The sequence below is a fragment of the Penicillium concentricum genome (assembly GCF_028827145.1).
Source record: "Penicillium concentricum strain IBT 3081 chromosome Unknown utg000001l_segment0_segment0, whole genome shotgun sequence".
NCBI classification, from domain to species: Eukaryota; Fungi; Ascomycota; class Eurotiomycetes; order Eurotiales; family Aspergillaceae; genus Penicillium; species Penicillium concentricum.
Genome location: NW_026622754.1, coordinates 1,808,839 through 1,829,175, shown reverse-complemented (window position 1 = coordinate 1,829,175; position 20,337 = coordinate 1,808,839). Strand labels below are relative to the sequence as shown.

General features: G+C 49.3%; 7 protein-coding genes across 7 annotated transcripts; 4 read left to right on the top strand and 3 right to left on the bottom strand.

Moving 5' to 3' along the window:
- Window positions 1-199: 199 nt before the first annotated feature.
- On the top strand, window positions 200-1,782 carry N7517_000689 (putative serine--tRNA ligase DIA4; the record flags this gene model as incomplete). Its single annotated transcript, XM_056718419.1, has 2 exons — window positions 200-739; window positions 802-1,782. 2 exons carry the CDS (start codon window positions 200-202, stop codon window positions 1,780-1,782), a joined length of 1,521 nt encoding a protein of 506 aa, XP_056582554.1.
- A 551-nt stretch (window positions 1,783-2,333) lies between these two features.
- On the bottom strand, window positions 2,334-4,020 carry N7517_000688 (uncharacterized protein; the record flags this gene model as incomplete). Its single annotated transcript, XM_056718418.1, has 2 exons — window positions 2,334-3,482; window positions 3,553-4,020. The coding sequence occupies 2 exons, from the start codon at window positions 4,018-4,020 to the stop codon at window positions 2,334-2,336; spliced, it is 1,617 nt and encodes a 538-aa protein (XP_056582553.1).
- Window positions 4,021-4,983: 963 nt separating this feature from the next.
- Window positions 4,984-6,412, top strand: ptpB (tyrosine protein phosphatase PTP1; the record flags this gene model as incomplete). Its single annotated transcript, XM_056718417.1, has 3 exons — window positions 4,984-5,149; window positions 5,228-5,493; window positions 5,546-6,412. The coding sequence occupies 3 exons, from the start codon at window positions 4,984-4,986 to the stop codon at window positions 6,410-6,412; spliced, it is 1,299 nt and encodes a 432-aa protein (XP_056582552.1).
- A 724-nt stretch (window positions 6,413-7,136) lies between these two features.
- On the bottom strand, window positions 7,137-7,848 carry N7517_000686 (VanZ family protein; the record flags this gene model as incomplete). Its single annotated transcript, XM_056718416.1, has 2 exons — window positions 7,137-7,768; window positions 7,824-7,848. The coding sequence occupies 2 exons, from the start codon at window positions 7,846-7,848 to the stop codon at window positions 7,137-7,139; spliced, it is 657 nt and encodes a 218-aa protein (XP_056582551.1).
- Window positions 7,849-8,410: 562 nt separating this feature from the next.
- On the top strand, window positions 8,411-11,899 carry N7517_000685 (SAGA histone acetyltransferase complex subunit SPT7; the record flags this gene model as incomplete). The annotated part of the gene is made up of 3 exons (XM_056718415.1): window positions 8,411-9,491; window positions 9,545-10,692; window positions 10,748-11,899. The coding sequence occupies 3 exons, from the start codon at window positions 8,411-8,413 to the stop codon at window positions 11,897-11,899; spliced, it is 3,381 nt and encodes a 1,126-aa protein (XP_056582550.1).
- Window positions 11,900-12,980: 1,081 nt separating this feature from the next.
- On the bottom strand, window positions 12,981-16,557 carry N7517_000684 (putative eukaryotic translation initiation factor eIF-2C4; the record flags this gene model as incomplete). The annotated part of the gene is made up of 6 exons (XM_056718414.1): window positions 12,981-15,011; window positions 15,069-15,247; window positions 15,309-15,520; window positions 15,578-15,699; window positions 15,751-15,876; window positions 15,940-16,557. The coding sequence occupies 6 exons, from the start codon at window positions 16,555-16,557 to the stop codon at window positions 12,981-12,983; spliced, it is 3,288 nt and encodes a 1,095-aa protein (XP_056582549.1).
- A 2,662-nt stretch (window positions 16,558-19,219) lies between these two features.
- On the top strand, window positions 19,220-19,761 carry N7517_000683 (uncharacterized protein; the record flags this gene model as incomplete). The annotated part of the gene is made up of 2 exons (XM_056718413.1): window positions 19,220-19,496; window positions 19,550-19,761. 2 exons carry the CDS (start codon window positions 19,220-19,222, stop codon window positions 19,759-19,761), a joined length of 489 nt encoding a protein of 162 aa, XP_056582548.1.
- Window positions 19,762-20,337: the final 576 nt, after the last annotated feature.

Sequence of the window (20,337 nt, the reverse complement as noted above, 5' to 3'; positions counted from 1 at the left end):
ACATTTTCGCGATGAGCACCCTTAAGTGTATTATTTATCGACATATATCAAATTACTGATTTCAAGCCCAGTAAATTTCATTGACGATAATGGTGTTGCATACTCTGGAGGATATGCAGATCTCCAAAAAGGGTTAAGGCGGGTGATCCACTATCCACTTATGGCCTGTTCCCTCTTCTCTTCTTTCTCTCCAACTCCAATGGCACTCACATCATACGTCTGCTTCAATTGCAGGCATTCAAATGGATTGAAAGCATCTCTGCGCAATTTCTCCTCCGCCCGACGCAATCGAGACATTTTGCGACCCGCAACAGCTCCGAAGCCCACGCCGGACGTCAAACACATCCGCCAAAATGCCGACCTCTACGCACAGAACTGCATAGATCGCAACTATGCAGGTCACGCCGGGTATCCGTCGAAAATTCAACAATTATCAGAGGAGGCTAGACAACTCGATCATGACCTGAAAACCCCTCGATCCCGCATCAAGCAACTAGAAAAGACCATCGCCAAACTACACATTGCGACTCGGCAAGATGCAGATGGAAACACGAATGAGAAGAGCCCAAGTCCAAGCGAGGGACTGGCCGAACTCAAGTCAGAAGCCCAGCGCCTAAAGGACGACTCACAGTCCATGACAGAACGCAAAGCAACCTGCACCGAAGAGATCAACCGACTAGCCCTCGCTCTCCCAAACCTCTCCTCCCAATTCACACCCATCGGACACGACCCAACTCTCGTACAATACATCAACTTCAACCCCGAAGAACCCCCTCCTGGACCCACCAATCCCAAACCGAGCTGCAAGCCCGGTCCCACGTTGCAATCGGCACAGAGCTGAACCTCCTCGACTTCGCCAGCTCAGCCACAACAACAGGATGGGGCTGGTACTTCCTGATAAACGAAGGCGCAATGCTAGAACAAGCACTTGTCCAGTACGCGCTAAGCACAGCCCGCCGCCGAGGCTGGAAAACCGTCGCACCGCCCTCAATCGTCTACTCCTACATCGCCGAAGCATGCGGGTTCCAGCCGCGTGACCAGCACAACGAGCAGCAGATCTGGTCCATCGAGCAGAACGAGCGCGATAAAAACACCAAACCCCAACGCTCGCTAACCGGCACCGCCGAGATCCCTCTAGCGGCCATGTACGCCGGACGCGACATCAACGCCTCCGAGCTACCGATTAAGCTCGTCGGCGCGAGCCGCTGCTACCGTGCCGAGGCGGGTTCCCGTGGCGTCGACACGAAGGGCCTGTACCGCGTGCACGAGTTCACCAAGGTCGAGCTGTTCGGCTGGACGGATAACGTGGACGGGGCCGTACCGAGCTCGGACGATATGTTCAACGAGTTGCTGGAAATGCAGACGGAGATCCTGACCGCGCTGCATCTGCCGTGTCGTGTGCTGGAGATGCCGAGTGGGGATCTGGGGGCTAGCGCGACCCGTAAGCGGGATATCGAGGCGCTGTTCCCGTCTCGTCTGCGCGCGTCGAGTACTGCTACGCCGGTTGATCCTGAAATTCATCATCTGGAGTCGGCTTGGGGTGAGGTTACTTCTGCTTCTATTTGCACGGATTACCAGAGTCGTCGGTTGGCGGCGAGAGTGCGTGGCGGTGGCGCTAAGGAGTCAAGGTTCCCGCATACGGTTAATGGGACTGCTATGGCTGTTCCGCGTGTGTTGGCTGCGATTTTGGAGAATGGGTGGGATGCTGAGCGGGGTGTTGTTGTTATTCCTGAGGTTTTGCGGCCTTGGATGGATGGGATGGAGGTCATTGGGCGGAGCTAGATGAAAGGGCTGATTGCTCTCGCTCTCGTCGTGGAGATACTGTATATTATGTACTTTTTAGATAAGTGGTAGACATATACTTCATATATCACGAGTCTGCTTCATTGAGCTACCTGTAACATAAGGATATGTGGTTATCTTCGTGAATCTTGCATAGCATTGCGTGTGATTTTTTGGTATCTCTAAAACATAGACAAAAATGAGGTCTTAAAACCTCCGACCCGTGCCTTATTGAGGACAGGATAGAGCAGAATATTAAATAAAAACAGAACAGAACAAATCAGAGGCAGAGCCATTCATGACATCGTGAACACATGAATCAGGAACAAAATATAAATCAAGTATACATCACATCATTGCAAATCACAGAGACAAGAGTACAATCCGGTCTCTTTCGTCAGACAAGACCAGCAGCCTGAGGAAAGGCGCAAATAAAAAAAAGAAACAACCAAACGCTCTCGAAAACTCCGAGTAGGACAGAGATATTCAAAAACATGACGATTAGGGACAGCATGTAAGCCAAATAGATAGATCCCAAGAAGTTGTCCGGCTCATTTCCAAGGTAGATCTATCTCTTCAACACGGGTGCATGTCAGATATGGCAACCCCACCGGAATATTCTCACGGGGACCAGCGGTGCCAGTGGTTGCTTGATCCGGACTTTTCAGCTCCAACTCGAGGAAATTACGCATGAGTGGCTTGACGATATCCCGTGCCAGCCGTTTCATCTCGTCCATCTTGCGCTCGAAACGTTTCAGGGTCTCGCGCGTGTAAAGCGAGCCGGCAGAGGATGTAGGATGGAGTTTAAGGAAGCGCTTTAGCTCTTCGTGGGGCAGGTATGCCTGCGCGGAAGAGGAGCCGATCAATCTATAGATGCGCGCAGACGGGTCTGGAGAGGTGGTTGATCGCGGCGTTGCTGTCGGGTGTGACGCTGACGCGGTAGGCTGGGTGGGACCATCGTTTGGGCCCGAGTTTTTGAGGATGGGAGCTGGTGGTGGTGTGGTGCTTTCTATCAGCCATTGGCGGAATAGACATACGGCGAGCCAGTCTAGGTATGCGTTTGAGGGGCCGACACGTTCGCCGCGCGAGGTAGTTAGGGATAGACGCAAGAGCTTGGATTCAACGCGAGCTTTGAGCTCGTCAAGATCTTCTACTTTGTCTTCGATCAGATCTAGGAGTGAGTCTGGTAGAGGCGCGTAGGAGCCGCTTCGCAAACTTGGTAGAGCGGCGGGCCACTGGCCGACGACGTGGATCAAGGCTTCGGAGAAGATCACCCGGCTGCGGGCGAGATATCCCAGCTTCAGGTAGCTGGGTGGGTATTTGGCTATTTGTTTGAATAGACGAGATCCAAAGCCGAGGAGGTGGTGGTCAACGCGGGGCCCTGTCACCGGAAGCGCGTCGTACATATCCGCTAACGCGAGGAGGGATTTGCACTCTGTATATGCCGAGGCGATATTGACACTGTTGATAATGGGGGCATGATTGTAAAAGATTCGTAGTAGATTGTCATAGTCACGTATTAAGGGATCCACGGCGACAGCGTGCTCCCCCGTCTGCGGTAAGTGGGCTACCGACTGCATTCCTGCTAGGTTCGCCATAGATCGAAAGAAGCCTGCCTGGGCGTTGGATGGTTTGGTCATCGTCGGGGGAAAAGCAGCTTGGTCACCATCGCCACTGAACATGGGGGCGTAGGTTGGTTGCTGTTTCGACACGCGACATTAGCATTGTTCGTAAAGATGAGATTATGCGACGCGCCGGCGCAAGGCCTACCTTTTGGACCAGAATCGCCTCTTCATCCTCGGCGCGATTCTCCCAGTCAAGTTCATACCGCCAACGTCTCTTTTCTCCTGGCCGCGTCGAGAGTCCACCGTTATCAGAGGGTGCCAGTGTTGACCCGTTGGACAAATCATCGTCCTCGCTCAGTCGCGACAACGTCCCGTCCGGCTTGGACGGAGCCAAAGCCATCTGCCGCGACCATTCCTCATTGGTGCTCGCCTCAAAGAAGCCCGAGCATTGTGACAATATCAATCGGTGGAGGAGATAACGCTTTTCCTGCGATCCGGCGCGAATCACGACCTCGGTGTCACCTGTATAGGTGAAGATGGGGAAATCGTTCGAGGAGGAATGCGAGGAGCCGCCATGGTGTGAACGACCGGAACGATGTCGTCTGCTCGGACGCGACACGAGGGAAGCCGTGCTTTGGGTTGTGCGATCAACGATCTGAGCTTGGGAGACCATTTCTGGGTTTGTTGACGTATGCGAACCGGTGCTCAACACCTGTCAACATAAGAGGGCGGCATCCGAGACCGAGGGATATTGGAAGGTAGAAAGAAATAGAGAGAATATGAGTAGAGAGTAGAAGAGTAGAAAGAGAGTAGAAAGAGTAGAAAGAGTGGAAAGAAAGAAAGAGAATAAACAGAGTACTTCGGCTTTCCCCGCTAGAAAAGAGTATAGAAAATCAAGTGATACAAAGTCATAAAGGGGTAAAATAGAATAGATCAGATCCTAGACCGTTTCTATCAACATTTACAACTTCTTTATGTTGTATACATTTAAATATTAATAGGATGTGGGAGACCGCAAGCAGCTGAATTTAGGTGGCAAGCCAATTATCAAGCCCTAAAATAGCACTAAACAAAGATGAAAACATAAATTCAAATGTTTTCTGACTTCATATTAGTTAGATCTTTTATAACTATATATAACTTATACTATAAAGTACTCGGAGACCTCGGGATGTTTTGTTTCTCGCCCCTCCACTTTCTCTCCTTTTAGCCCGCTTCAACTTGATTTTTTTCTTTTTTTTTTTACTCTTCTCATTCTCTTTGACTTTTCATTTTTGCCTTGGGCGCTTTTTAACTTGTCAGGTGAACTCGGGAGTAAACGGCCTTGTAACCTATAGGGTTTTATTGCGACGCTCTCCTCCACTTCCTCGACGCCCAACCCCCGCGATCCTCAAAAAATCTGGCCCTGGACACGTCTTCCCGGGACAGCTTCTATAGCTGTCCCGATCTGTCATCACTGCAGATAACATCAGTGTCTGCGGATTTTGATAGCATCAGGACCGATCCGTCTCGTTCGCCGTCTCCTTCATTCGGATCTGCCCCGCACAAAAAACATTCCAAAGCCAAATCCGTCTCGAGGAAAGCGCGCGGTGTCATCGGTAAAGTCCGAGCATTTCAACGGATCGCGGTCGCCAAGATGGCGCCGACTATCAAGATCGACACCAGTGTCCAGGCGACCAAACGCGGACTGCCCGAGAATGACGATGCGGGCCTCGATATACTTGGTGCGGATCTGGACAACCCCAAGCTGGAAGCTGGGAATACGGAAGATGTTCCGCCGTTCCTGTGTCAATCTGTCTCGGGTGAGTGAGGGGTGCATAAAACGCCTATCGGAGAATACAACCTGCACGTGGAATGTGACTGACCGCTTCCTTATGCAGAGATCCATGATAAGTTTGAGGATCTGGAATGGATTCAGCGCGCACGAGTGGCCGAGGGTTTGCAAACCAGTGATCTCTCACATCGCTGGGCCTTAGAGACAGATCCAAGAGTTAAAGAGAGGAATCGATATTATAATGTCCAGGCGTGGGCAAATTGTCGGATCCATCTGCGGGTGCCCGAGGGCGAGTGTGATTTTATCAACGCATCTCCGATCAGACTGGAAGACTCGGTGACACGGGAAACAAGGAAATATATCGCGACCCAGGTAGGTTTGCGCATTCTAAATCATAATATATGATTTGCTTACCATTAACCAGGGCCCCAAACCGGGACATATTGCGGACTTTTGGCACATGGTCTTCCATGAAAGCCAGGAGGTCGGCGTGATTGTGATGCTTACTCAGACTTTTGAAGCGGGCCGGGAAAAGTGCGCTCAATACTTCCCATTGGGGACAGAGGAGGCTTCGATGGTACTATCGGCGGATGAGTCGGACGTTTTCTTCGTTGAGAGTGAGCAAACAGAACCCGGTGTCTTGGGTAGGGTTACCTTATTAGAATCAACCTTCGACGCCACATCACGATCTGAAATCCGCAAACTCGAACTGGCCATCGGTTCGGAGTCAAAGATTGTCTGGCATTTCCTTTTCGCTGGCTGGGCTGATTACTCTAAACCCGAAGGCAGCGATCGCCAAGCCCTTCTCGACTTGATCAAGTTGTCAGCATCCAAATCCAGCCCGGATAATCCGCGAATCGTTCACTGCAGTGCAGGGGTTGGTCGGACAGGAACTTTCATCGCCCTTGACCATTTGCTATGCGAGCTGGAGTCAGGACATCTGTTGGATATGGAAAATCGAGATATCGACCCTGTCTTCGACTGTGTCGATCAGATGCGCCAGCAACGGATGATGATGGTCTATAACGAGATGCAGATGCAATTTATCTACGAAGTGCTCCGAGAACAAACCGATCGGAAGCTGGGCAAGATTACAGACTGGAACATGGACTCGCCTGACGGCAGCGAGGAACGCTCTGCGAAAATCGCCAAGTTGAATGACCAGGCAGATTACTTGCCAACTTCCAAGCCCGAGTTGGAAGCTGTCCCAGATCGCGCTCATACGCCGAGAAGTCGGTCCGGTACACCGGAGCTTCCTTCTGATAATGAATTGACGCCCGCTCAATCTTGAGCTTTTCGTCCCTGTGGTTACGAACTTTGGACGTGAGGTTTATGTTTATGTTGCATCCCTTCATGGCATCCGGTGTTTATTTGATTTTGAATTTGCGTTTCTGAATTATGCTTTCCAACCCCCTGCTATACATTTTTTTCTTTCTTGTTGAAATACCCCCCGTTTTGTTACTTTGGTTATCTTGGATGTAGTTATATTGCTTATTGACTAGCATTGTCAGTCTCGACCTCGAGTCACTGTATATTAGCCAATTGGTGATATTGTACGCGTTGCCGACTGGTCTGAGACATTCTACTTTCACCTAGTAACCATTTCTATCATAGGTTTTCTTTTGGAGATCAGACTTGGGTATTAGCATTTTCTTCATGGCTATGTAGCACCTCCCACATATCCCTGGTAAATCCACGTCATTGTACAATCCGTTGGAAATAACGAGAAACGCCTTGCACTCTTTGCCTATCACCTTAGAATAACCATGCGCTTGCCTATAGAAGATCGTTCATCTCCATCAAGGCATAATATAACAATATAAACAAATCAACAAAACATAAACGCAGCATTGCTGAGCACAAAAATCGAGATTGGTATCATACCGACGTGAGACCTAGACATGAAATACATCATCATAAGAACAGAGAGTATAGCAAAACAACATTTGAATGCAGCGCATGGCTTCTCCTTTCCGAGGCACAAAGTACACGACTCGCTGCGGTTAGAAGTAGCCTTAATCAATACGCTTTGCCACAGCAGGGATTGCAGCCGATGGGCTACCGACAGAGCCAGTCTCATTATAACTGGGAGGAGCAGCCTCTCGCTCGGGACTCTGCCCTTCGGCCGCATCCCAAGTATCAACTGCATTCTCGTCCCAGTTGTCGACCTCCTGCTCAAGACTCATGACACCGGATTCCTGCGGGCCCATCGCTTCTGAACCGCGACGGGAACTCCCGACACCACCGAGCTCAACATCCTCAGTGCCATCCTCCATCACGCCATACCGACTTTGTCGGCGACGTTCCATCATGCGCCGGTGGTACCAGCTGCACAGTCCAATAGCGCCTACACTACCGACAACATTGGCGACAATATCGAATAGATCAAAGTCTCGTCCATTTGGAAGGAAACCCTGCACAACTTCAGAGCCAACACCCAGCCCTAATGTGCAGACCACGAGTGTCACGTGTAGCGTGCGCCGACGGGTAGTGTCCAAGACCCAGTAAAAGGTTATCGAGAGCAAGAAAAAGATAACGAGATGGAGGAACTTGTCATTGGGTTGTAGCTGTGTTGGTATCGTTGAAGAGGCACTGTGTGGAAGAAGACCGATGTAGCCAGCTAAGAAGAGCAGGAAGATGAAGGCACCTGAGGCGGTTAGTTGGGGAGATCGCCGGATCGAGAATAGTTCCCCAAAGCTTACCTGCGAAAGGGTAGCGGATGCGCATGATCGAGAAACAGGTCAGGGAAAAGTGAGAAGAAGCTTTTGGCTGGAACTCTTGGAAGGTGATTGTCCAGTCTTCGGGAGAGCTGTCAAATGTGGAGGAGTTCGGCCCCAACTGGTGCCTGCGTCATATGCGGAGCAATGGGGATGTTCACAACAACAAAGTGGAATTTGATATAGAACAGACAAATCCACCAGTAAGCTTAAGAGAAGATAGAAGAATATATTGAAAATAAGTCAAGATGTGAACAATAGCAATTGATCGCAAGTCAAAAGAGTGACAATGAGATCAAATCTGCCGGTTGACTCCGCCTTCATGCCCTGTACTTCACCCCCGTCACAGAGAAACTTCCTATGAAGCTCCCCCGGACCTTCTTCATCAAACCTCTCCCCCACGCTATCATTTTTTGCCGTTCCGACATCTTCAGTCAATTTTGCCGGGGGTGTTTTCTATCTCTATGCCTTTTGTCCCTTCTCCGACCCCTGTGTCGCGTCCGATCGGCCCGTAATCCTAATCGCGGAGAATCGAGTCTCGCCCGCCCCAGAACCGGGGTTTTGGAGCGAGCATGTCGCTCGGCCACAACGCCTGGCCTCTGGGCAATATTCGGCCCCCAGATGACCTTCAGGACTCTCCCCGACCAGTCAATGGCTTAGTGAAGACTTTATCTGGCTCCCGGACGCCACAAATACGCGGCTCTGTTGGCGCCGAAGGACCGAACCCCAGCTCGACATCCGAAGCCGATATCGTGCCCGAAGAGGACCCGCGCATTGCTCAATTCCGTGAATTGTATCGCCGCAGTGAGGCGAAAATAAGTGCGCTGTTCTCTGGACGATATTCGGACGATAACCCTGCGGCTGGGGAAACTACTGAGCCGTCCGAAGATCAACCCGAACGCGTCGACGATGCGCCACCCCCTTCCACCGCCCCACGCAAGACTGCCCGAAAGCTCGATGACGATGATTACGATGACTACGATGATGATGACGAAGACGAGGAAATGGACGATGCTGCCGAATCACCTCTGAGAACCAAGTCCGCCGCTGCGTTGCAGGATCCTAGTGGTGCCGCGCTATTACCACCCCGTCCCGATACCTCGATGTCCACCAATGCAGATGGACTTAAGGAGCCCAAGAAGGAGACAATGGAGGATCTCCGGAAGCAACTCGAGGAAGACAAGAAAGCAACGGAAGAGGCTGCCAGAAGAAGTTTCCACACTCTATTCTACACCCTTGAGAATGATCGAGATGCCATGCTTGATCAACAGCGCTTGGAAGAGTCCGAAAGACAAGTGGAGGCAGAGATATCCGGCCAAGCTAACATGGGCGGCAACAATGTCTCGGGGGCTTCCAATGGCTATAGTTCCTTGAGTAATACCAACCTGGGCGCATCCAGTTTGACTCTGAAAAACCTTATTGCACGAATTGACAAGAAGCGAGACCGGGTGCAGGCATCGGATGCTGAGCTGCGGAGCTTGCTGAGTGAGGTTCGCAAGAACCGCAGCAAATGGGCGAACGAAGACAAGGTCGGCCAGGAAGAGCTCTATGAAGCTGCGGAAAAGGTCCTCAGTGAGCTCAAGGCTATGACAGAACATTCAACTGCCTTTTTGACTCGCGTCAACAAACGCGATGCGCCGGACTATCATACGAGTAAGCAGCCCTTTCGCCGCAATTATATGTTTGGTCTACTAACTTCCCACTAGTTATCAAGCACCCGATGGACCTTGGATCAATGACCAAAAAGCTGAAAGGCTTGCAGTATAGATCCAAGCAAGATTTTGTCGATGACCTCACCCTCATTTGGGCGAATTGCTTGAAATATAATACGAACACCGAACATCCTCTGCGGAAGCACGCACTTTACATGCGCAAGGAGACGGAGAAGCTTGTCCCTCTCATTCCAGATATCGTCATCAGGGACCGTGCCGAAGTTGAGGCGGAAGAGCGTCGACTCCAGCTTGCCGATAACGATGGTGCTGAGGAGAGTGATGACGAACCCATCATGTCCTCGCGAGGTAGAAAGGCTCCTGGCAAAAAGTCTTCCAAGAAAGGCACGGCTCCTTCCCGCAATACTCCCAGTGGCTCCGAGGGTCCCGCCAGGGCCCCCAGCACTCAGCCAACCGCGCCAGCTCGCGCAGATTCGGACGCGGCAGGTGAAGCTAGTCAAAATGGATTTTCCACACCACCTCCTGGATCCAACACGCCGTCTGACCCTGCTGGTCCAGGAGCGATACCTGCAGCGAGCCAGGATGATGCGATGGATATGGACGGTCCGAGTACGTCGACCACTGCGCTCAGTGCTATGTCGGTTTCCGGCGGCGTAGAACCGGAAGACCCCGAATACAAGGTGTGGAAGCAGGTCACAAAGAAAGATAGAGCGCGTGTTGCGGCGGAGCGCCATCGTCTCCTCCGGGGAGACAAGCTCAACTCTGAAGAACCCGCTTTACTCAGAAGTAAAGCTGGTATGCGCCGATGGCTTAGACACCAGAAGCAAGCTACCATCGAAGCTGACAAGTCTCGCGATGGGGACTCTCAAGCCATGGAACCTGAGGCCGCAGGCGAGAGCCTTGCAGAAGGCATTGAGGTGGAAGAAGACCAGATGCTGCCTTATTATTATGATGTCATGTCCGGTGTTCCTGATCTCCCTGAGCGGCTACTCTGGAAGGAAGACGCGCAAGGAAATGTTGTTGATGCCTCTGAAGAGTTCCTCTGGATGCTTCCAAAAGGTCAATTCATCCAACCGGAAAGCAATTTGACCCGCAAGATGAACTCGAACATGCGACAAATGCAAGAAACCCGCAAGATCTGCTCGAAGATTGGCATTGTCAAGCAGATGCAGCTTCAATCTCAGGTAAGCGAGCCCATTACTATATTATGACCCGAGTTCTCAGCTAACCTCTCTCTAGATGTACCAAAATCAGTTCCAAAAATATCAACCCGAGCCATTTATGGAGCAAGACATCGAACCACATGTCATGAATGACAATGGCCCTGTCATTGCCCCCTGGACCTGTAGGGCAGCGTTGCAGCGCTCAGTGGCTAAAATTTTCTATCATACTGGCTTTGAGGAATACCAGCCTTCTGCTCTTGAGGCGGTTACAGATATTGCCGCCGACTTTTTCCATAAGCTGGGCTCCACCTTCAAGTCTTATATGGAAACACCAAAGGTCCCTACTACCGAGTCACAGGAAGTTACACCTTCAGCCGCCGAATGGAAATCTCCATACACTCCATCTGAAATTGTTCTGCACACCTTGTCTACCGTTGGGATCCACATAGATGAGCTGGAGTGCTATATCAAGGACGATGTGGATCGCCTGGGTACCAAGCTCACCACTGCTAATGATCGACTCAGGTCACTCCTGACGGAACTTCTTCGACCCGCCCTTGAAGGCGGCGAAGACGGCTCAAACGCATTTGCCGATGGCAGTGAACAGTTTGTCGGTGGTGACTTTGCTGAAGATATTGACGAGGATTTCTTCGGTTTCAAAGAATTGGGCTTAGACCGGGAGTTTGGCCTTTCTACGCTCAGTGTGCCCTTACATCTGCTTCAAAATCGGATGTTCAATGCGGCCAATCCGCAAAGCACGAGTGTTTCACCGACCGTTACTCTTTTCGCCCCTCCGCCCCCATATCCACGCATCTCAACGGACAACTTACCTCGCCAGATTGGACTCCTGCGGGAGTTCTTCAAGGGCAAGCTTGACGCAAATAATGATGAACCTCTTGTGGAAGACTTGGAGCTGCCCCCTAAGCAACGGCCCATGCCGATCAAACCCCGTCTCCCAGCCTCTGGCAAAATCCCTCAGTCTAGTCTCTCTGGTCTTACATCCAGTCCACAGAAACGAGCCGCTCCACCGATGGCATCCAAATCTGGCGGCGCAGAGCCAAGTAAGAAAAAATCCAAGAAGAACAGCGGCGTGGCCCTTGAAATGCCTAACTTCAACCCCGATGGTGAAGGCGACCAAACGACTGGTGACCCAGCAACAAATGCCAATATGAAGACCGAGGAAACCGGCCTCGGTGATGGCGGTGAATTCATGACCAACGGAGCGTGATCAAGGTCAGGTAGGTCTATGGTGACTACCAACATAGCCCTATATTTTCCTTCAACTCTCCTTCTCTTGCGCATGTGCTTTACTTCCGCATACCTGGCTGCATTTTCATTCCTTCCATATCCGCTATGTCTCACGACACAACCAGACAGACTTTTGTGTCCTTTTGCCACGGTACAATTGACGAACAGGGAGCGAGCAGCAATAGGAGCCAGCGTCTAATATTTGAATTATTGGGAAACTGTATCTTTGACACTCCATTTCCGATACATAATCCAGTCCTTGTATTTTACTGGTTTTTCGTGCTTTTTTTCCCTTCTTTTTCTGTCCGCAGCTTGAAAGGCAAGTGGATAATTCCCCATTTTAGTCTCTTTGTATCATAACGTCCCTTGATGGGATTTCTTATTTCTTAGCAGAATACCTATTCAAATTTATTCAATTCAGATCCATTCTCGAGTGGCTTATATCTCGCTCTTAGCAGTCAATACTTTTTCCCAATATCAAAGTAGAAATAAACTAAATACTAATCTATTAAATTGCACAAGACAATGGGGGATCCCGAATGGACCTTTTTTAATATTTTCTGGGTTAACAACATGGTAAGGGAATAGGAAACTAGTTCATCATGAACTCCAGGGCTGAAGACCGGCCTTCGGTATACACAAAATCAGCGAAGTTGTTTCAGAAACAACAGCACATTTGTAGCAACCGCCAGATCAAGCAGTGTGTAACGGTAAAACGAAAAACAAAGTCGACTAAGCTACAAACAGAATAAAATATGACCCATTCAGAACTGCGAGACCAGCCTCGAGTCTACAGCCGGCACAGTCGTCCTTGTGAACAACAGCCACTGCAACCCTACCTCTCAGATCAAGCCATGGTGAAGAGCAGCATCACAAAAGTGATGCAATCGAAATTCCGTCAATCAAAAACATAAAAGAAACCATAGAGTAATACGCAAGGTAGTGGGCAGGTAGTGGGCAGGTAGAAAAGTCATAAGACAAATCTCTGAAAAGGGAACCCGCACCGTGATGGAGCGAACAAAATGAATTTTGTCGACAACCATAGAAATGTTACAGTTGAATTAGACGTACCACATACCCAGAGCGAGCTTGTTTGAGGTGCCTTCAATGGGAAGCAACCTCTTGGCTCGGGGCTCCTTGGGCTTTGGGTTGGTCATTTTCACCTCAGGGCCACTCTGTGGGCCAGAGGTAATAGGAACGTCCTCGTGGTGGCGAGCACGAACCGAAATCAAGTGGGCATAATAGATGGCAGGGTGAACAGACACGGAGGTTGTCGAGCGGATGTACTGGTAACAATGATCATTGATCATGCCCTCAAGGTCATTAGGCTTGAGGCCCATCTCATCCAGCAGGACATGGTAGTGGACTGGGCGGGGGGTTCCCTGCAGAGCAATGTGCGTGTATAGTAGGAAGTCCCAATCGTGTGGGCTAGTCACATCCCGATCAATAAGAGTGCCTGGCAGGGGGCCGCCGTGGGGGTCCGCAGCCGCGCGATTCTTGGGGTCAGGGAACGCTCGAAGATGATGGCGCTTGTTGGCAACCACGACACACATCTTGCCACTCCAGATCGCCTGACCACACGCATGTGCAATGGCAAAGCGGATCGCAGGGACCTCCTCTGAAAGAATTCGCTGATACTCGGACGCAGACACACCGTCGCGGAAATAGTAGACGTACTCAGGAGCCTTGCCAGCCCCAACAGTCGCTTTCCACTCGGCAACCATGGGGTGCAAGATGTACTCAACCACCTTGTCTCGGATAATCTCAATTCGATCGCCATTGGTCTCGCATCCACCCATGTAGCGAGTTGCGGTGGAATTTGCCGAAACCGACATGGCTGCCAGCGACGGGGTCCACACACCCATCATTGGGTGAGTGACATCTGCCCCAATGATCATGGAGCCTGGGCGTAGACCTGTATTCTTTGATTTGGGGACAGCTCGAGCAGTGATGCCACCAAGCTTTGCATTGACCTTCATGAGAACATTCGCGTGATATTGAGGTCTATTGGCAATGCAGTGTGCAGATTGGAGCACTTGAGAGGGAGTGCCGTATCGGCAGTCGGCAGACTTCTTGAGGCGAAGATAGACCCAAGAATCCTTGTCGGGAACGATAAACACCATGAGCTGGGGCTCTTTCTGGTTCTGTGCCGCGATCGCATCGTACAGCTTTTTGACACTGGTGCCAACGTCTTCACTCAATCCCTTGACAACTGGTCGGCCAGTCACCTCACCACCCATGCTTTTGTACATCTTCACGAATTGCTCAACCCAGCTGAGAGTCTGGTCCTGGCTGATTGACTTTCGATGTCCGGAAAAGAACCCGACACCCCAAGCCTGAAGGGCCTTTTCATTGGGTTTGTAAAACTTCTTACCGCGAAGATCCCAACTTCCCGAATGCTGAGGGTTGTGTTTGCGGTTGCCTCCAAATTGAATCTCGGGGCTTGGGAGTAGGCGAGCCTTTGTCTTGATCATTTGTTCACTGATCTTCATGCCGTAAAGCTTTAGAATCGGATCATTCTTGTGCTGGAGAAGTTCCTTGGACTGGCGAGCATTGGCCAAACGTTTCGGAGGCCTGGTTGCACACCATTGAATCATCTGTGCTGCCTGCACATCGGTAAGCTTGTAGCGGTATCTCTGAAGGCCTTTGATGACCAAGAACTCGGCTGGGTAATGGACATCTTCCTTTTGCATCTCGACCAAGAGCATATTGGGATATTCAAGCCGGATGTTGTACCGTTTCATAAAGTATTCTTCGAGGTGAATTCGAGTCGATTTCCCAGTGGCCTTGTCGTAGTAGTCGATGAAGAATTCTTTTGGCTTTGCATGAATCAGGCCCTTGACAATGAAACTCTTCATCTTGAAAGGGCAACCCTCGTAGTTGGGTGCCACTCGAAGACCCTGGATTTTCTTGTTCACCTGTGCGAACCACTTTGATTCCTTTGTACCACCATACTCGTCGCGAGTTGACTGGAGATTCTTCACCAGGGTCGACTTATCGTTCCAGCCGTTCACATTCATCATATATCCCATAAGACTGATACGAGAGAAGAAGACGCAGTGAGCGACATCAACGTTGAGGATCAGACCTTGCTATAATTCAACGTCAGCTTTCTAATTATTGATTTGAATCAGCAAATGGGGTCTTACAGGAGTCGGCTTGATTGCTTGGTAGATACCTCGGTAAACGGAAGCACCCATATTGGCGAGCGGCTGGTAAAACTCCTGCTTCAGCTCCTCGTCATCTCCAAGCTTGTCGAAGAAAAAGGCCCGCTTGATTGCAGCAAACTGTTTGGTGGGCCATTCACGGAGCAAATGGTCAAGGAAGCCTGTCATTATCAGCCTGATGAATCGAAAACAGAGGAATACGCGAAATAAGGGGGCACTTACTCAGAGATTCAATCACGAGTTGATCTAGATCACGGCGGGTTTGCAGCCAGGAGTTGATCACGGACAGATTGATCTTTCGCTTTTGAATGACGGACATTCTGAAAGCAGGGTTCCTTCTGAACTCATCGACAGTAGCAAGAGTCTTGATGTCTCGGGTCAAGTCGCCCTTGATGTCGATAACCTCATTCCAGTCATCAAAGTTGCGCAGCGACCTGCAATAACACATATTAGGAAACATATAGCAGCAAACAGAAAGATTATATCCTTACCAGCAAATTCTGCCACCATCCCAGATACCATCAGGAATGTGTGCCTTTCGGGTCTCACTGTTCCAGCATTTTCTGAGGACACGTCTGTCGGTCTCGTTTTGGTCTCCGTGGAGAATATTGATCTAGTGATGGATGAGCGAATAGTGGCATTGACCGGGGGCTAAAACACTCACCTCGTACTGATAAACGGCTTTGTCTGGGAATGAAGTGATCGGGTATGCGTTCATCATAACCTCGATCTCTTTGCCGGAGGAGTTGTAGCCAACACGGCGCTGAATTTGAGTCTCTTCTGGGGCAGCCTAGGAGAAGAAAAGGGTCAGCAAAAATGCAGTGTCATTGTGAATCATCAGTCGCAAACTTACAGAAGAAGGCCTGACTTTGAATCGGTGCCAGGGAATGTCAATATTCTTGCAGCCATCCCAGGCAACTGTCATGTAGTCTTGGTGTCGGACAACGTTTTCTTGGTCGAGTCTGTGTTGCTCAAAAACTGCCACTTTCACGCCTTCTCTTGCAAGGCGTTCATAGTTGGCCTTTTCTTCCGCGGTCCAGTTGGGCGGAAATTCCGGAGGTGTCTCAACTCGACGGATGGGAGAGTCACTGCTACTGGAGCCAGTGCTCTTAGGCTTTCGCTGTTCGGTCGCGTTGGGATCATATCTGGTTCGGCGCATCCAAGCAGTACTTTCTGCTTCTTTTTTGCGCTTGGCTTCATCTTCCAATTTTGCCTTGTGGTCGCGCAGCTCTTTAACCTGGCGTGGATCCAGAGGCTTTGCCACAGAGGCAGAAGGACGTAGGGGGAGCTCAAGGCTGAGCTTGGGTTGACGAGAGGATGAAGAGGAGTGAGGAGGCTTTGAAGAAGACTTCGTAGCAGAAGCAGATGTGGGGGTCGATTGAGGCTTCGATGATGCATAGCGGTGGTCAGAGCGAGCCCTACGCTCCTCATCATCCTCAGTTGGGGGTTTCATGGCCTTTTTCGGAGCCATGGTGGATTGACGCTCCTATTAAATCCCCACTGGTTAGTCAAGGCTTTTTTTTACTTCTTTCGGTTCCTTTTAGTTCATTAGACAGATGCAAAATCATAAAGTAAGACAGATGAAACAAACTGAGGTTCTTGTGACAGCAGAGTAGTAGTACTGCTTAGCGACATAAAGTGAAGCGGACACCATTCGTTTCCGCTTCGCTTTAACTCGGGGGAGGGCAAGCAGTATAGGAAGTATCACTTACAGAGTCGAAGTCTTGACTGAGCCAAAGGTGACGGCGTAAAAAGGATATCGGGGTGATCACACAGCAAGGTAGACGCGTTTAACGTCAAATTGATGAATGTCTTCAGCGTATGAGTATGCAGGTAGCTGCAGGGACCCGAAGTGCTCAAGACAAGCAAGGTCAAAGGTAATGAAGAGAGAAGGAAGAAGGAAAGAAAACGAGGGAAGGCCTTTTATAGGTAAAGTAGAGTGTAGAAGTGCCGCATAGGGAAGGCGCCGTGAAGGGTGTGTAGTTGCCTTTTTAATACTAGTCAAAGTCCTACCTATGTGAGGGTTAGGTACTTGTCAATACTAGGGACTACCTAGTAATATTATGTACCCCGACACTCGGATATCTCGCACTTTCAGTTTAGATATACAAGAGCTACATCCTGTGTATAGAGTGGCACGCATAACGCACTTATGGGAGACACTCTACTCTAATAACTACCTAGGTAGTGCCAAAGGGTCCTAATTAGATCAGCACGTCACTAGCCACTCTAACAGCCCCCTTTGGGATACCTACCTACTTATACTACGGTGCTCCGCCTGGCTGGTGTGAAACGATTACTAAAAACCAATAAACTATCATATATAACGCCAAGTCCGACCTATGTGAGCTGAACATAATTGAGTATATAACGGTCTGCCCAGGAATATTATGTATCCCAGCTCTGAGATATCTCGCACTTTCAGTTGAGATCCGAAGACATTCACGTGGTGTCAAAAGTCAAACATCTGTTGACAACCCATGTCCACTATACACATTGACAATAAAAATACCAATATTCACCTCTAGGTTTCTCACCAAATTTACACGACGGCGTGTTGTTTAAATATTTTCAAGTTAAAATTAGGTATTAGATCTATTATACACTCTCTCCGTTAAATATCCCGTGCTCATTGAATAATAATTAGGTATAACGAGTGATCTAAATCATTGTCACCGTTTTACTATGGTGCCCCATATGTAGGTAAATTTGTCATGGAAATGGAATTCCATACTTTGATGGCAGTGCTCTGCATGACGAAATTGTATGGGTAGTATCTAGCCTAGGCGATTGGCTAGTAAGTCAGATAAAGGTTGACGAAAGGGCATGCCCTCCCGGGTAAAGAGCAAACAGCCAGTCGGAATGAAAACGTGGAGTAAACGGACTAATTCTACTCTATACAACGCCCCGATTGAGTCTGCTTAGCTGTCAACTTCGTCGGCAAACGGAGGATAGACATATCAGTAGTTTCCCGGGCTTATACATACTTTTATATCTTTCAATTTGATTCTATATAGAGCCCCCTTGCTTGTGTTGCAGTTTGGCATCGCCTCGCCATTGTCCATAAAGCAGTACATACATGAAATCATACTATTCAGGTTCGATAAGGGTTGTGCTTCCGGGCAGACGTGATCTACTTTGAGCAAGGAGCAGGCTTTCAAATATGAAGTGCGACGAAAGTGCGACCAAAGTGCGATCAAAGTGAGAAATAGATAAACTCTTCTATATAATTCGACTCTAGCATTTTTGATACCCAGTGCTCACTTCGGTCGCGGTTTCGCATTATATGGTTAGGTTAAACCAATATATTGGTTTACAAAGTCAAAAATAAAATGACCTGGATTTAATGATTGGGTCTATGTACCCTACAGTAGGGTCCGGGTATGTAATCTAGAGCGGATTGTTACAAGACAGCTTGGGGATGCAAGAATCCAGCTGGTACGTCAAACGACGGTGGGCATGTAGTGTAAATATCAGTTCGGGTTCCTACTCCCGAAATTTTCGATGATATGCTCCAGTGGTCTTTTCCCTTTTCTCGGGTTGCAAGTCTTTTGATATACATCCCTACTATTCCGCATGCTAGGCTGCAATCTCATATCTGAATAGAAAACTAAGACGTTGGCTTTGGCAGCTTAATGATCAGTAGAAGTTCCTATGCTTGGGCCAGACGTCGACTAGACCAACGCGTTCAACACCAAAGAAAGCGAAATATATGTTGGGTTGACTTCGTCGACTGGACCTAAAAAGAATGTTGGAATAGACCAGATCCCTGTCGTAATAGGTATAATGGATAAAAGCAAAAAAAGATGGGCCCGAGCCTGGGATTGACGGGGACCGCAATATTACGGGTGAACCCTAAGCGCGAATCACAGGCGATTGATGGAAGGTTAAGGAGAATGTCAGGAATAGACAGCACCCTAATTGCAAATCTCTTGAGGTACCTTTTATATCGGATTTCCATACAAAAGATAATTATGTTTGGAATTTATCCAAAATCATGTTCTTCAATAATAGATAGGAAATCAACGAACCGAAGATAAAAAAAACCAGGTGTCTTCCCGACTAAGTAACTCAATTGAGGGAGTCTACCCGAGCTGGCACCCACGAACTCAACCAACATAAGACAGACCATCATGCCAGTTGCAAACGAAGTGCTTGAGGCCTCGGTCCTCGATCGCGCGATCAACGACACGTCCGATCAAACTGTACGCGCGGTTCTCAAATCCATCTGCGCGAAAAACGATGAAGCCCGCAAAGAAGCCGAGCATCAACTGCTAGCGATGACCACCGATTCCAAAGCGAACTCCGACAGCAATAAGAGACTAGTCTCACGCTACGCGTTTTGTGTCAATTGCGAGAAGGAATTCGATGTCACGACCAACACGGAGAAAACCTGTCGATACCATCCCAGTATGACTGCGAGGCCGCGATTCGGTATGCGCAATATGCTAATCTTATGATAGACAAAAATGAGCCCACTGGCGACGAGCTTTATGAGGACAATTGGGATGAGTTTGACGTGGACACCGATGAAATGCGCGAGGACTTTCCAGAGTGCTTTACGTTTAGCTGCTGTGATGGGAATCTCAGAGATAACCCCCATGGATGTGTGATCGACTTCCATCAAGAACAGTATCCCGACGGGGAGCCCTCGAAACGGCTGAGGGCACTTTGAGTCGGGGTGTCATGGAGCACAGCCTGGAATACGATGCATAGTCGGGTCTGTGGATTCGAATTGAGGCAACAATCAGAATTATTCCCATATCGCCAGATCTTAGGGCAAGTGTGATGGATTGGAAATTGCTTTAGAATAGAAACCGCTGCATCCCTTCCAAGAATATCGATCGGCAGTCAGGCCCAACCTACCCTAGCAGAATCCCCACACCTGAGAGTATCTCAAATTTTTAGAGAGCATGTAACGCAGTCCATCATCCACACGAGATAGCTATGCAATGTAAGATAAAGGACATTTCCTACATATACAATGACGTAGGGCCCCACTACCCCTGTTTCCGTATATGCCCCACTTATGGAAGCCTTGGGTTTAACCTTATAGTTAAAGTCGTTTATAGAGCCTCCAGGCATGTGTCCTGTCCCCTCTGGATGCAGCCATATGGATATAAGAACTATGGTCAAAGGAGTACATGGGTCTCATTTACTCCAGAATGAACTCATTACCTAGAAAGTCAAGAATCTACAAATTGAGTGCGTAGAGTGCTTGGTTAATTTATTTGAGATTATCTGCTTATTT